Here is a 16,357-nt window from a genome sequence, read left to right on the forward strand (position 1 = left end):
GTATTAAATTCTCAAAAGTGGTAGAAGGCCATATTGCTGAAGCTCTAATATTACTATTGCCCGAAAGAGATTTGACTTGATACCAAAAGAACCATGGTAATTTATCACCTATTTGTTGCTCTGTCTGATCTCTATTGAAAGGTTCCCTATTTCTATAAAAACTTTTAGTCTAGAAAGATTGTGTTCTCTGAAAAATTTCATTTTAGCCAAACTATAATGATTATCCTGATCTATATATGTTATTAAAGGAGTTAAAGGAGAAGTATCCTTGATCAAAGCTATGTATTTGCTTTTCCAAACTTGAAGCATCATTTTAGTGAAAATATTTTCAATGTGTTTTATTCTAGAAAAGTATTTTGTGTGAAAAAACTATTGCATATTGCAATGCATTGCAATAGTAAAAAAATGAAAACCAAGTTCCTTGTACTTAATTTTAGATCTGAAGAGTACTCTAAAGGTGTGGTTTATAAAATAGGCCTACCTGGTTTAAGTAAACATCCTGCTTAAAGTTAATGTAAGTAACTTTTATTGCAAAGAGTAATTTAGGGCTGATGAGCAATTGCAAATTGCTCAATATAGATTATGATTTTAAAGGAACAAAATTCATTCGAGGAGTAAAATAAAGCCCACTTGTATGAAGATGAGTTACGTTGACATTTCAGTAGAAGAAATGGAAAGTTATCATTTCTTTTCCTGTTGTTGCTCCTATCTAGTTTCTATGGCTCATGGTAAGTACATAATTTCTATTCTGATATCCAGGTTAGAGCATTCACATTGCAGTTTACATTAGGTTACTTATGGTAGCCTTCTGCAACTTGATTATGGGAGTTAACTCCCATAATTCCCAAACAGGACAACTAGCTAGTAATTCTGAGAGTTGAGATCCAACACATCTGAGGGTAGTAGTTTGGGGGAAGCTGAAATTAGGGAACAGCATTTGATAATAGGCGATGGATTATAACTGAAGCCATGTCATCAGGCTTCTCAGAGAGAAGTTAGAATATAAATACAATCAATCAATCAATAAAAATGTTTTTTCATACTGTTATCTGTCTTCAGATAGAGACATAAAAGCCACTGCTGTGAAATGGGTGGCACTATAAATTGTTTAAATAAATAGATACGTTCACCTATCTGCTCTTTTAAAAAAACAGATTGAACCAGGGTCTTCTGTATGATTTTTGCCATTCATTAAGGTGCCTCCCCAAGATGAAGCATCCCCAATTGATGGGAAGAGGGATAGGAATGAACCAAGCATACAAATACCAGTAAAGAAAGGGAAGTGATATAGAAGTTAATAAGGGCTGTGTGCCATAATAATTCCCAAAAGGTAAAGGTTAAAAATAACCCAAAAATATTAGAATCTTCAGGTACGTATTTGTACCTGAAGTACGGACAGGCATAGCTGGGATTAAAAAGCAACTTCATACCTTTGACAGTGCAGGGTTAGTCACCAAGAAGAATTTAAAAAATACAATCCAGAAAGTAGTCTGCAATGGCTGCGACCTTGACAGGATGAATAATTCAAAGTGGCACTTTAAAAAAACCTCTCTTTGGTGAATAAAGGATGGGAATTGCTCTGCAGACATGCACATTAAGTGATCTTTTGATATGGTTTTCAAGTATACTCCCTCCAAGCCCTCACTGTTGTTTTGAACACCTGAATGGTAATATGGAGATTAATGTAAAATAAAATAGCTTCCTTTAGCTTTTTTGTGAGGAGAGGTGCCTTTAATATAGAAATAAGCCATTGTGTACATAGCAGGAAAGTACATAAAGGAAGAATATAAACAGCACTGTAGAAAGTGACGCCCATTGTTCCTGCAACCCTATTCTTTGCATCTGGGATTAAACAGGAAGTGTCGTAGGAAATTAAAAATAGAGAGCAGTCATTGTTCTAAACAGCAGATCTTTTGCAGGATTAAAATTCTTCTTTGAGGTAAGGGTGCATGTCCTTTTGGGTCCACAAACAAGCTCAGGACACAGTTTGTTCACTGTGTATCTCTGTTATGAAAAACGAACATTTTATGGGGGTTATTTTCTATATGTATAGGGTTACTATAGCTGGACTGCAAAAATCTGAATGACTGCTAGATGATAACAAAGAGTCAGAATATTTTATATATCGTTTTTCTGCCATCTTTTGGTTTTCCAGTTTTGCAACCCATGTATATAATTTCTTTGCTGATTACTGACTTGCTGAATTTTATATATAGTTAAATTTTTGTCATGCTCCCACTCAGGTTTTTGGACTGCAGTACCTGGCACAGTTCTCAAATGTCAGGGTTCAAACTTTAGCTAGAAAAAGATCTCACTCTCTGCTCTAACATTCTAGCTGACTAGATGCACAGCCTTCACCCCTTGTTCACAGTTTCTTTCTTTCTCTTCCTCCTCAGGTTAAAGCACATGTTTATGAGCTTTTGTTTCCATGTTTCTGTATTGTAGGCTAAGAAATACTGTTTCAGCAATTAATCAGTTTTGAGATCTGGTGCTATAAGACTCAGTGAGATTGATCTGCTTATATAGTATGACCTGCCTGGATTATTTTTATAATAGGAACCTTTCTGGATTATTTTTTTTAAAGAAGACACAAAACTGGAAAACATCCAAATAATAATAGGCATGACTTGAGTGATACTATGAGGACTGTTCATGTTCTCCAGAGGTGTCATAGGATGCTGTACATACAGTACTAGTAAGGCAGCATTCCTCAACTTAGTGTTCTCCACATGTAGTAACACTGGTTTATTCATCTACTCTCAGCATAATCAGAAGAAGGAGTTTATTGGAAACTTCCTACTCAGTAGGCAGTTTGGGTTTTTTATAGCAAACTCTCAAAGCTATGACATAGATCAGAATGCAGAACTTCCATCAGCTTATGGGCAACAATCCATAACCAGATAAGGTCAATTCCCACCTGTGGAAGGGATTTCAGGTGCTTTAAGGGAGAAATTGACACCTTAAATATCTGCAGAAGATATCTGTTTTGCCTTTTAAACATCCTCAGACCTCAACATTGCAAAGAAAAAAAAATGTCCCCAAACATTTGGTTCCCACTCAACCCCCACCTTTTTCCAGTTGGAATACTGGTGGTCCCCAAGGCCACATTTTTTGCACGCCTATCTAAGATAGGTGGTCTAGTGGTTAAGGTTCCAGGCTAGAAACCAGGAGACTGAGAGTTCTAGTCCCACCTTAGGCATGAAAGCCAGCTGGGTGACCTTGGGCCAGTCACTCTCTCTCAGCCCAACTCACCTCACAGGGTTCTTGTTGTGGGGAAAATAGGAGGAGGAAGGAGTATTAGGTATGTTCACTGCCTTGAGTTATTTATAAAAATAATAAAGGCGGGATAAAAATAAAGTAAGATAAAGATGGTCCAGTCAAACGCTGGCTTGTCTGTTTAATTATTTGAAGAAACAAAATCAGAATGTGGCTCATTGTAAAGGGAAATAAGTAGCTACCATCTATATGCTTGCTTGCTTGCTTGCTTGCTTGCTTGCTTATCTATCTATCTATCTATCTATCTATCTATCTATCTATCTATCTATCTATCTATTTATATATTTTGGTTTCCATTGAAGCCTGAGATATAGCAAGACTCTCAAACTCACAGCCATGAGTGCATGGAGCCATCCAGTTAATTGTGTACAGCCTGTGCTCACAGGAGAGCAATAGCAGGAAGTGTAACAGCCGCTTGCCAATCTTAGCCAGGTGCTGTTGATTCTCTGGCTAAGAAGAAATGGTGGCAGAACAGCAGACAAGTTGGCAGACTTGTAGCCCTGCATTGTAGCGCTAGCCTACTTGGGCCACGGCCTGTCAGCTCACTACTAGTGTGACAGGTGGAGGGATCCTGTTCCTACTGCTTGAATAGGGATGGTATTCTGCCCTCCTTCACATCCAGAAGTGCACTCCCCCCAGACCTATTTGTTGAATGTTGCTGCTGTTGCTCCTGTTTCCTACTTCCTTGTGTTCTGTGGCTGTTAACTAGGGTGTGAGAGAATGATAAGCGCTTGCAGTATTTCTCAGGACACTCTGGTGAACTTGTCTGGGAAGAAAGAATGCCTCCTGATATGAAGGAAGGCAAATATTGACTCTTGGAGTGGCCTCTCCCAGCTGGGCTTTGCGACTTGAGGCTGGACAGAAGAACTATGTCATCCTCTCTAGGTCTCCCCTTCCCCCTTTGATCAGGAGCTTCCCACAGGGAGCTTTCCTGCCACATTTCCTCCCCTGCCCATCCCAAAGCATTTCCCTCATTTCTGTCCCAGGCTGGCCACCTGCTATCTCAAGACAGCCCTATGAGATATGAATTTTGCTCAAATATTAAACTTGATCTGAAATCCCAAACATTCAAGATTCCCCATTACTTACAGCTGAAAAAGACTGAGAAGCAATTGCTTTTTTTCCCTGTGTGATAGAATGACTACATTTTTAGCCTGCTTTCCATAAACTAAAGTGAAATCTACATTTGCAGGAATTATTGTCTCTCCTAAGAGGGTGACATGTGCCAAAATATGACTTTTTTTTTCACTGAGAACTGCAAATGTTTTTGTTTCTTGGCAGATTGGAAATCGTTTTCAGGCATAGTTGCCTCTTCTGAAGACATAAATCCTGCCAAGTTTCATGATTAGATTTAAGACTTTTATGTTGTTATTCAGCAACAACAGCAAGCCAAATATTGGTGCTGCCAGAGAAAAAATGGTGAAAAAGCATCTCTCTTTCTTAAAAAAAAATATATTAAGGAGTAAGCTATGCAGCATTTTGGAAGTAAGTTGGAAAAGATGCTTCAAGATATGTGGAAATGCAAACTTATCACCTGTTTGCAACTTAAAGCAAATGGGTCTTTTTCTGCAATGCTGCAGCTGCAGTGGACACCTGGAAAATGATGCAGCTGCTTTAAGGACAGCTGCTAGATTCATACTGCCTCATGCCCCAAACCTTTCTGGAATCAAATCAAAAGCATTATTTGACCTGAGTAAGGTGATATATCACACACACTCTACAATATGAATTGGCTAAACAACTTATTTGGATATCAGAGCAAGATAAGAAGGGACACAATCCAGTCAGTCAGTCAATCCATTTACTGTTGTGACTGCAGGTTGTAACATTATATAGAATTAAAAATGAAAGAAAAAGAAAAAGGAAAATACAATTATAATGGCTTTTATTTTCTTTTATTTCATATTTGGTATGGCTAAAAGACTAAAGTATCTAAGAAAAAGAAAAAAAAAGAAAAAGCATGTTGGGTTAAGATGGAACCAATACAGAAATTAAGAGCTTAAAAAATTCTAAGTTTAAAAGAAAGCATGACAAAAGTAACAACCTGACTATTAACAGTTGAAATCACATCCACAAGGAAGTACAGTAATTCATTTGTTCAGTGCCTGAGCCCTTAAGTCTGTTTATCATCTTATTTTACCCCTAGTTTCATCATAGATGAGACGGGGGAAGATATAATGGATGATATTCTTCACTTGGCCAGCACTGCAAGGGCAGAGGCACTGTTCCACTGGACATCCAAAATCTTTCCATATATTGAATCCTTTCAACAAGCACTTTCAATACAGAGTAAAAAGATGCTTCATGTATTCTTAAGATGCTCTGTTAACTTCCCTGAATTGCAGGTGGCAGGGGAAACTAAAGTATCTTGGTAGATAAATCCAGGAGAAACAGCCTAGCTGAAGCATGGCACCAGAGCCATGGATGAATGCAGCACCAATGTTGAACTGGCTGGTAGGTAGGACTGCCTGTCCACATGTTTTACCTTATGTGTGCCTCTGCTGTAAAGAAGTAATGGCTTTCAAGCAGCAAAGTAAGAAGCAGCAACAACAACAATAAAGCTAAAAGAATTAGTGTGGGTTCATATGATTGTAGGGACTCCTGTAGGAGGGCCAAAATAGGCAAGATGGTGGGCACAGTGTCACTACCTTGTCTGTTTTCACATGCATACACCCCACAGACACTACTGATAGATTCCCTGGACTACTTCCAGCTAAATATGATTTACTTGATGTTTATTTTATCTATTAATTTATAATGATGTGTATGCATCTGCTTGAGTGGCTCTGCGTAGCTTCTTATAGTGAAGGTGCCTAAGTGTCTTTTTCAATATTAGCCAGTTTGCATAGTTTTTGTTTATATTAATGAAATCAGAGTAGGTTCATCACTGCTTACTGTAGTATAGAATTTGAAGTATATATTCGGTAGAATTACCATGGTAGTATTTAGTTGACTTAATGTTTTGACCCATGTTTTATACATAAAGAGAAAACACTGCATTAAAAGTAACTTTATTTTACAAAGAATGTTGTTTTAATTTGATTGCTATTGGTCAGACAAAATCTATTGATTAAAAAAACTGCAGATCGAATATTTTTTGCATGTAAATGTATAAGGAAAAGCAAAACTCAGATTCTTTGTTTCTCTCTGTTTCATTTATTTTTGTGCTTATTGGTTTTACTGAGTCCAAGATTGCTAGAAGTAATCTTGAAGTCACTAATTAGTGGATAATCTGTCCAACAATTACTTAAAAGGATCCAGTGAAGTAAGAGCTTGCTTAACAATAGTAGCTTGAAGTTCCCTGGCCTGCCTGAATTATATTTAAGGAGGACCATATCTTTTTTAAAAACCATTTTATAGATGTCACTAAAATACAAATAAACAGAATTAGATCATATTATGTTTTGTGACATAATTCATCTGCATGGATAACAGAAGTATTTATAGGTCTCTTCATTTCTGTAAAATCTCAACAAACATATTTTATGCCAGTGTAATAAGAACCATCAGAACTATTGCATTCATGCTACCTTGAGGAAAGACTTGTAAGGAGTGCGAAGGGAAAATTTGACTTCATTGAAAAAATAAAAGTTCATTTGAAGCATATTTATGAGAGCATGTACAATTTTTATTGTAATTTATATACATATTTTATTATAACTCTTCTATGAAGCTCAGACTCTAACCACATAATGATTTAAGGGTTCTATTAAAGTCGTCATTTCTTTTCTCTCTGCCTTTGCTTTAAAAGTACGAGATCTGGGGGTTTTATTTCCAAATGGGAACTTCCCTTTCCATTTCAAAGAAATGTTCCATTACAAAACTCCTTAAGAGAGGCAACTATCAGGTGACCTGTGATGTTCTCTCAAGCCGAAAAGAGATGGCTCTACTTGATAGGTTACCATTTGTTAAAGAAGGGTTCCTTAAGGGAGGCTTTTGACATGCCACTCCAGGAGAGGTTTGGATTACTTGGTTTTGAAAATTGGGTGTTTTAAGTTTGCTCAGGGATTGCCCTCATATTCTGAATAACTCAAGTCTGTAAATTCAATGCAAATTTGTTTATAATCATAAAATAGAAAAGCAAGAATATGCCAGTAAAAGCTAACCTTTGCTGGATGGTTGAAAGACACACTGGCTTTAAATGTAATTTAAAGAAAGGCATTGTGTCCCACTGAGCTGGAAGTTTATTGTGAAAGGCGATGAGTTTTTCCTGTGTTTTAAAGCAAGTCTCACAGATGTTCTGAGTCTTCAGTGCATTGGATTCAAGGTCATATTTCAATAAATCAGTCTTATTGCTTTCCAAGGATATTGCGGAATTATGGTTTCTTCTGAAGAAAAGCAAAGGTATGTCTGTCGTGTTTTTTTTTCCCTCTTGCTCTTTATGTTGTCCTCCCATTGACTTTATTGTACTAACCTAACTGGTAGTCTTTAGTAATTTTTGTACGTTGTTAGATTATTTTGCCGCCTCTATAAGCCAAGATTGCTTATTTTCCTTTTGTAAAACTAAAGGGTACATTGTTCATGTATATAACAAAACCATTTAAAAATTCATTTGCATTCATTGCTTAGAATGTTGTTTATGTTATTTGCTACAGGATCATGCAAACAGAATGATTGTACATAAATGGTTTTTCCTTTAGAAACCCTTCTCTGTCTTGCAACATGCAGTTTGAAAGTAGTGCAAGCATGAGGATGTAGTGCTTTTAAATGTTTTTACTCCACTGTTTCTCAGACTTTTTAGCACAAAACATTCATTCGTACACGAACATCCATGTATTTAATTGAACTTAATTCAACTTTCCATTGTAATCTTGCCTTTTAAAAGGGTATACATGAAACATTGGAGACCCTCTTTGTGTGAAATAGTGAAGTTGCAGTCCACTGTGAAACTGAAAGCTTGTTTTTGTGGAAAATTGGGAGGAGGGGAGAGAGAAACCAAATACTGCTGATTCTGTTCACGTTGTTTGCCTTGTATTTGCCTTGGTGTGCATGACTGTTCCACAGGAATACAGGATAGAGAGCTGTGTCGTGTCAGGTTGGTGATTTGCATTTTAGCATTTCTTCTTTCTAAATAATTCTGTTTAGAGTAAGAGGTTTTACATTAAATGACAGTCTAAGCCTCATTGTATAGTGAGAATGAACAGCTTTCTGTTTAGAGTAAGTTCTGTAATCAGAGGGTATTTTTCATTCAAGGCAATGTTGTTAGGCTTTTTAAGGCATAGTTTCTGCTCGACATAAGAAAGAATAAAACTCTGAGGTTAATTAAACATTAAATAAGCTGAAACACAGTTAATACAATTTTCAAACATGAGCCATTTATGCAAACTACAAGTTTGCAAGTACGTTTTATGGGAAATGGGACCAAACTATTTCATGGGAACGAACTATTCAGATAAAACCTATTCAACTATTACTGCCAGCTGCCTTGGTATGGATTATATCAAAGAGTTTTTTTGAAATAATTGAGAGTAATCATAAGAATCTTACGCTTTTAGCTAGAACTACTGTTCAATACAGTTTAAGTTGCCATGGGAGAAGGAAAAATCTTTTCATGTGCTTTTTCTGCAAATCAAGCTGCTGTTAAATGGCAGGTGAAATTTCAAGGAACTTGCAGATGAGTATATCATAAAATAATATATAGAGATGAAGCTCTTTCAAGGCCACTTGGCAGTTCTGTGCTAACCTCTAAGGAAAATAAGTTTATTAGCCTTGACTGTCTTGAAGTTTTGGATTTGAAATTCATTCATTGAACAAATAGTATGAGAATACTCTTAGACCCTTTTTAAACTTTATTGATAGTTAAGATTTTATGCATGAGAGATCTCAACATATCTACTGTTGGCACAAAATAGAATAATAAGGATATGAGAGACTCCCAGCATCTTTCATGGTCTACAGAACATTAATAGATGTACATGTGTGCTTGAGTTTGACCTGCAATAAGAACATGTCTTGTAGCTTTTTTTGTGTGTTTTAGTCCTCAGTTGTGTTAAGTTCATAGGATCAATGTGAATTTCATTGTTCAGCTTTACAAACTTTCACTTTACTTTACATTCCCCTGTTAAGTAAAGTGAGCAACATGTAGAAATTTGAGACATAAATTCAGAATGAATTTTGAATTTTGAATTTTTTTTGTGAGCTGCCCAGAGTTTTTGTAAGTCATATAGAGAGGCTTATGTGAGATCAGTGGCTATATTAAATAAACAAACAAAGCATAAGTTCTCATAACTGGCCAGGACTAGATACAGCTTGCTTATATTCTTCTTCTGCTGTTTTAGAACAGAGAGTTTGCAATGGTCAGCTATTTTAGTAATCCCAGTATATTGGATCAGGCTTCTCTCAGTTGTTTGGGATTTTCAATTTAAGGCTGTTACATCAATCAATTTAGCAGTTATAATTGGTTTTCAGTTCTTTATTTATCATATGCTTTCAAATACATGGAAATCAGATTTTGACTTGCTATTCAATAAAACCAGAATGTATCTTTTTCAGACTCTGTGCCCATAAGTCCATCCTCCTGCTCAGTGCAGGAATCCAAATTAAAACATCTGAGACAGGTATCTGTCTAATCACTGTTTCAATAAGTAAGGTGAAAGTGAGCTAGCCACCCCTCTGGGTAGTTGATTCCTCTGTTAATACTGTTAGTATTTTGTAACTTTTAATCAGAATCTGCCATCCTGTAACTTGATATCCATTCTATGTTTTGCACTTGGTCAAACCCTGTTTTGCATTATTCTGAGCGATCAGTGGCATCTACAAAGAGGTTACATGGACATTCAAAAGAAGTGGGATTTGCATCACCATGCTCTGCTCACCATCCTGCAGGTTTGACACACCCCCACCAACAGTGCTGTGGGTGACATCCATTCCCGTACCAGAAAAAAAATACTGCCATATCCTATGCAGTCTTCATTTCAGTTTTCATCTCAAGGCAAAACTAATGTCCTGTTCCTTAAGTCTTTCATCATTCTGCTTACTTTCTAGTTCCCTGATCATCATCACTGTCTTTCTCTTAACCTGTCCCAGTTTTAATCAATTCTTCCTGAAGTGTGGTGCAAAAACTGGATACAGTATCTTAGGGTGAGATCTAACCAATGCTGAATAAAGCAAATCAATATTTTCTGTGACTTTGAAACAATTTTCCATTTCTATTCTACCAAACATTGCGTTGGTTTTTTGCAGCAATGTTACACTGCGGACACATATTTTGTAATCAACTGTTATTCCAAAATCTTATTTTACAACAGCTAAAAGCAAGCCAGATATTCTCCATCCCGTACTGTATTTTTGCTTCCAAATGAAGAACATTGTATTTGTATTTCTTAAATTTCATTCTATTATTTTCAGATCATGCATTCAACCTGTCAAAATAGTTTTGAATTTTATTGCTCACTTCTAGGGTATTAGCTATCCTACTTCATTTTGTATCATTTGGATCAAATGAGATAAGCATTCTGTTCTTCATCCAAGTCATTAATAGAAATGTTGAAAAATTCAGGTCTCAAGACTGGCACCTCACTCTGATTTGATCAGAAACCATTTATAAACATATTTTAAGTAGAGTTTTTGAGCCAGCTACCTATTCTGATAACTGTCATGTTATTCGAATCAGAGTGTCATTGGATACCCAATCAGATGTTTGCTGAAATCAAAAAGTGTCCATTGTATTTTCTTCCTATAATCAGATTAGTCTGGCCATTTTGTTCTTAAAATAAAGATAGCAAATCTGTGCTATCACTTTTGTTCTTGGCAAATATATGCTAATTATCACATTGTTTGCAAAGTGCTGATCAATCATTTTATAATCAGCCCTAAACTCTTCCCAAATATTGATGCTGCCTAATTGTTTTATAGTTCCCTGGATCTTCCTTTTTTCCTGTTATTCCTGTTTTTGAAGACAGAAACAGTTGCCTTCCTTCAGTCATTGGATCCTGTGCCATTTTGCCATGATTTTTCAAAGATGATACATAAACTTTTAGCCAGACCATCAGAAAGTTCATTTAGTACCCTGATCGCTTTACTAGTACTCACAGTCTTCCCCCTTAATCATGTTATCCATAATTTCCTTTTAGAATACACAGCTGCTTTTTGGAGAAGACTAAGAAAAAAATAGGATATGATAGCTCTGCATTTCCTTTGTTACTTGTCAAAGGTATTTTGCCGTCTTTATTGAGCAGCTGGTATACTGATTCTTTTCTCCTCCTCGGGCTTTGAGCATATGTGGAAAACTCTTTTATATTGTTTTTAGCATCCTTTGTCAACCTGGGCTCATATTGTAGCTTTCCTAATAACTTCCTAACTTCTGGGCTGCAGGAGCATTTCTAGATTCACTTGTGGTAAGCTGAATCAGGTGCAATTATATGGGGTAAATCATTTTCAGTTCAAGATCTGTTACTACAACATTGTAATGGATTATGTCAAATAATTATGCTTAGCTTCGGCTTAGTTGTAATTCAGTAGATTTGAAAAAATATATATATTAGTGGAATCTCTAATGATTCCTCAATTATTATATTTTTGTTATTTTGTTATATATGGCATTTATAGAACATATAGATAACATTTAGCAACTAGAAAGATTCCTTTACAACATTATAGAAGGTTAAAGTCTATCATTTCACTGAGTACAGTATTTTCAGTTCGTGGAGATGTTTTATTGTGTTAGCTTCCTATACCCAGATGTGGACATCACATTTATGTATTCATCCTAATCTCCAGTGCACTATTTTATTTATTGGTCACTCAACTTTCCTAGTTAGCAAAGAGACAATTCTTGATAATGGAAATTCTGACACACATTCATCATTACTTGCATTCATTAAATTCATACAAGTTTTTCCATTAGCTTCTGTTTTGGGTTTAAAAAAGGCCTTTCTGCTAATAATCTATTAAATTACATATACATACTTAACAACTAATAATTCATAATGTTTTAATGAAACCATGTTTTTCTATCATGACCATTACACATTTATTAAAACCTATTAATTTTAAGCATGCAGTTATTGATTCAATAGAAACCATGCTTATATAATTTTCAGGTTCAGTGTTTTGAAATGGCAGTGCATTTGAAACAGTCCAGCAGGGTTGAAAAAAAGAAAAACTACGATTGCAAGAAGAAGGAAAATGGAGGCAAATATATCTATGGTTTTGCTGTTCCTTGAATTTCCTTTTGAAGCTAACAAATATGTTCAGTCTTTTTTCTCTGACCATTTCTGTGTCTGAGTTTGTTAAGGAGAGCTTTGTAAGGGAATGTTAAGTGAAGAAGACCTAAATGGCATCTGCTCCTTCAGTTCATTCAGTGTTTTGCAGTCATTTTCCACATAAAGGTCCCTACAGTCTAATCGTTTTCTAATTCCAGTCTCCTTAGTTAAGAGTTAGACCAGCTGCTGGTAGAGATGAGATGGAGCCCAAAGGGATACAAAATTAAAGATGGGCCTCAGGGCGTCAGTTCCCATTTGCAGATGATGAATGCTATGTATTTAAGTCATAATATAGTGAACATTCTTAAACAAAATGAAAGATACATGCTGTGAACTATTACAAAAGATTCCCTTGTATTTTCTGGCTAGCCGTTCACTTCCAAGACATGATTCTCAGTTATGTGTTTTATGTACTTAAAATAGAATGTTTATAATTAGGCTTTTTCTTTGGCTGTCCAATATCTCTGTGGTTAAGAATGCCAAAAATGTTGCAAGAAATAGTGTTTTCTTCTTTTTTTATTGTATTTCTTTCATTTACTTAGTAACAGAATTCAAAGATTCCTGGCAGTTTAAAATCATAAAACAAATACCTTTAAAACATCCAAATTAGTACTGACGGGGAGTTAATTATTGCCCATGCCTTTCCCAACAAAATGTCTTTCTGATGTGTTGATGAGCTATTAGAATTCACTGCCTACATAGCTGGATATTCTGGGAATTTTACTTTCAACTATCCAAAAGGAGAGAAGGAGAGAAACATTCATTAACATGTTAGGAAGAAGCCTTGTTTCCCCGCTTAATGAGTACCAGCTGAGTTCCATATGTGTGGGGCTCACTGTGTGAATGAGAAGGCTCTAATCCTCTTTTTGCCTGTTAGATGACTTGCTTTAAATCTTACCTTGTCTAGCTTTGGCTCCAAGGTCAAGGTCTAGACAGCAGCAATCAGATGCAACCAGATAGTCACTCGAAGTAGAGTTGACAAGGATATCTCGTACAATAATCTGTCACCTTGTATAAGATGGGCAGCCATAAAAATGTCAGCAATAAATAATCTGGGGAAAATGTTTTCGCTTTGGATGTTGTGGTTTTCTTTTACGTAGGGAATCAGGCCCTCACTTTTGGCATTGCTTTTGCTGTCTTCTGTTCCTGCCATCCCCTGCCTAAGACTTTACTATGGACAGAGAGCAGCTATTGGATGGTAGTAGTGCTAAAGAGTTTTACCAGTTCTAGCAGTTGGCCCTGGCCATGCAAGGTCTTTGCCATCCTCGTTAGAACATCTATAATTTGGTCTTTAACGGTATGCTTTTATATTTCTCTCATAAAATTTATTTCAGTCTCTGATACCACTACTACTCTTCTTAATTTTCTTGGCAATATTGCTCTGAGATGATGAAGAGTTGTTGATGTTAGCTGTAACAGATAATATATGGAGATGAAAACAATTGAACTTGGGACCTTATGCACGTAGAGAGTATTTTTTACCTCTGAGCTCCAGAGAGAGAGACGAGAGATCTTTTATGTAACATCCTTCCCCTCAAAACAGTACCACGCAGGGGTATGCTGGCAATTTGCTAACAAGAGTTTTTCAAGTCACAGCCAACAGAGAAAGGAACAGAGGTAAATTAAGTCTTCATTTGGCAATCCAGGAAAAAAACCCAGCTTATTTCTTACTTTCTCTGCTATTTCTCTGAAACCAAGCTAGTTAAGTGAAACTAAAGCAATTAACACTGCCCAGTAACAGTGTGTGAATATGTCCTTTCTTAGTTCCTTCTCAAACGTTCTCCCATCCAGCATTCCTGATGCAGGACTGAGCTGCAGCTTTTACAGCTTAGTCCCTTGTGGAAACAATAAGGTCACTGTAACCAGATCCTTCTTTGTCGCTATTCTCTATATTGCCTCACCATTCTCCGTGGTCACCATGTTAAACTTTAAAAAACCAGGGCTTCTGATAATCCCCCCCCAAATTAATTTGGAGCCCTCTTCAGTACACCTCTGTTACCATGTATCTGTAGTCTCGTGTATCTTAAGCAAAACTTCTCTTTTGCTGCACGGGCAATCTTGAAAGCTACCGAAGATGATCATGGATGCATGTACACAGCCCAGAGTCACTTGTTGTGAGATGGGTGGCTGTTCAAATTTGATAAATAAATAAATGTAGCAGTAGTTGCTGATTTTTTCATTGTAGATATAGATACCCATCTTTAAAAACCGAGTATTCAGTTTCCAGTATGAAAATACCGTCCTTATAAGTAGTAGTGTGGGAGTGGTGCTGTCCATGGTACATCTCTGGTTAGCTTAGTGAACTTGCAATAATGAGCTAGTTAGAATTCATGCTCACATTATTAAAGAACTCCCTATAATTGTATTGAAGTAGGCCTGCTATAATTATTACTTTCGATTTATAGATTTAGTAGTACATAGCTGATGACATTATGTGAGATACTAAAACCTGTTAATTGGTGTTATATTTATCAGCACCCGTGTTCAAAAATAGAAGATTTGCTTACAGTACTGTAATAGTCTTACTGTCTTTTTAGTATGACTTACATTTTTCATGCAAAATGTACAGACCAAGAGTAAAGTGCCACACACAGTGAAAGAAACTGATATCTCTTCTGGTTTCAACACTGCTGTGTTTTACATATTGCTTACATCAGAAAAATGTAATGTAATACTGGACTTCCCTCTTACTTTTATTTTCCCCTGGAAATCCATAGATTTGTCATGCCACAAACTCATGACACAGGACTTCTGCTTTTTAATGTTTTTTATGTATTTTCACTTTGTTTTCTTCAATATTTATAGCTTAATGGAGGAAGACAACGTGGCCTGCCAGATTTGCTGAGCTGTGGTTTCCAACAGCCTTAGTCAGAACTAAGAATTAACCCTTAATATGATGAAAGTACAGTAATTGCAGTGGATTTTGGTTTTTTTAAAAATAGATATATAGGTGGTGCTAACTTAGAATTTCGTGTAAATTTACAACCATAATAGGTGATCAGGAATGGGAATTTAGTAAGTTCTGTATATTTATAGATACATTTTAATCGTACAGCATACCACAGCTGCTTACTGAATGCACAAGGATTTATCATAAATATCATGTACAATATCTTCATTTTTAAAATAACCTGTATGTTTAAAGAATTTTAAAAATCTGTTCTCTATCAAACCAGAGCACACTATACAATATTTAGCTACGTTGCTGAAATGCTTGGACTATGATCTGAGAATAAATACTGCATGAAAATCATAGTGTCATAGTGGGAGATAATGTAAGAAACATAAACCACTGATTTTGTGTCCCAAATTCACAGGGACAGGTGAGGAGAACAAAATGGTTATTATGGTAATGACCTGTTAAGAATTCCAAAGGAAGTACAATGAATCTGGCCATCATGAATTCCCCTGTGATATTTAAGCACTTTATAAGCGGCTAGGTAAGAGGGTCATTTTTTTTCTAAAGAAACTTACATACAAATGACTGGAATTAAGAATTTTTTCTCTCCAGGTCTGTGTCCCAGGCTTGCTATTTCATTTTTGTCCATTTTTTAATGTTTTTAAAGCACTTTTAGGACGCAGAGCAATGGTAAACAGAAGCAATAAACTAGAGCCACTTTTCCAGCTACCTCTTCCAGATAGATTTAAATGGAACAGCTGGAATGGATAGGGCCAAATTTCTTGGAGTGGGCTTTCATCAAAATGTTAAAAGTAAAACTAATTTATATTTGTATATTCAGCTGTTTAAACTACTTTTATAGCTGAACTATTTCTGAGCATTTGTTTTCCTTGACCCTCTCTTTTTTCATATTGTATTGTGGGATTCTGGGTCTTCTGCTTTCTTCCTTTTTTCTCTCTTGATTGCAATATTAATAGTT

General features: G+C 36.1%; 1 protein-coding gene across 5 annotated transcripts in view; it reads left to right on the plus strand.

The window, feature by feature from the left end:
- MCF2L (MCF.2 cell line derived transforming sequence like) overlaps positions 1 to 16,357 on the plus strand; it is a 136,529-nt gene that overhangs the window by 61,732 nt on the left and 58,440 nt on the right. Inside the window, exon 1 of one of the 5 annotated variants that reach the window (XM_063304863.1) lies at positions 660 to 728. The exons of 3 other annotated variants lie outside the window; for them this stretch is intronic. In XM_063304863.1, the coding sequence (XP_063160933.1) occupies positions 671 to 728 (58 nt within the window). In that variant the 5' untranslated portion in view covers positions 660 to 670. Of the gene's footprint in view, positions 1 to 659; positions 729 to 8,134; positions 8,312 to 16,357 lie in introns of those variants that run through there. One more of the 5 variants, XM_063304864.1, reaches the window with a different exon arrangement.

Source organism: Candoia aspera, chromosome 5, assembly GCF_035149785.1.
Source record: "Candoia aspera isolate rCanAsp1 chromosome 5, rCanAsp1.hap2, whole genome shotgun sequence".
Lineage (NCBI taxonomy): Eukaryota > Metazoa > Chordata > Lepidosauria > Squamata > Boidae > Candoia > Candoia aspera.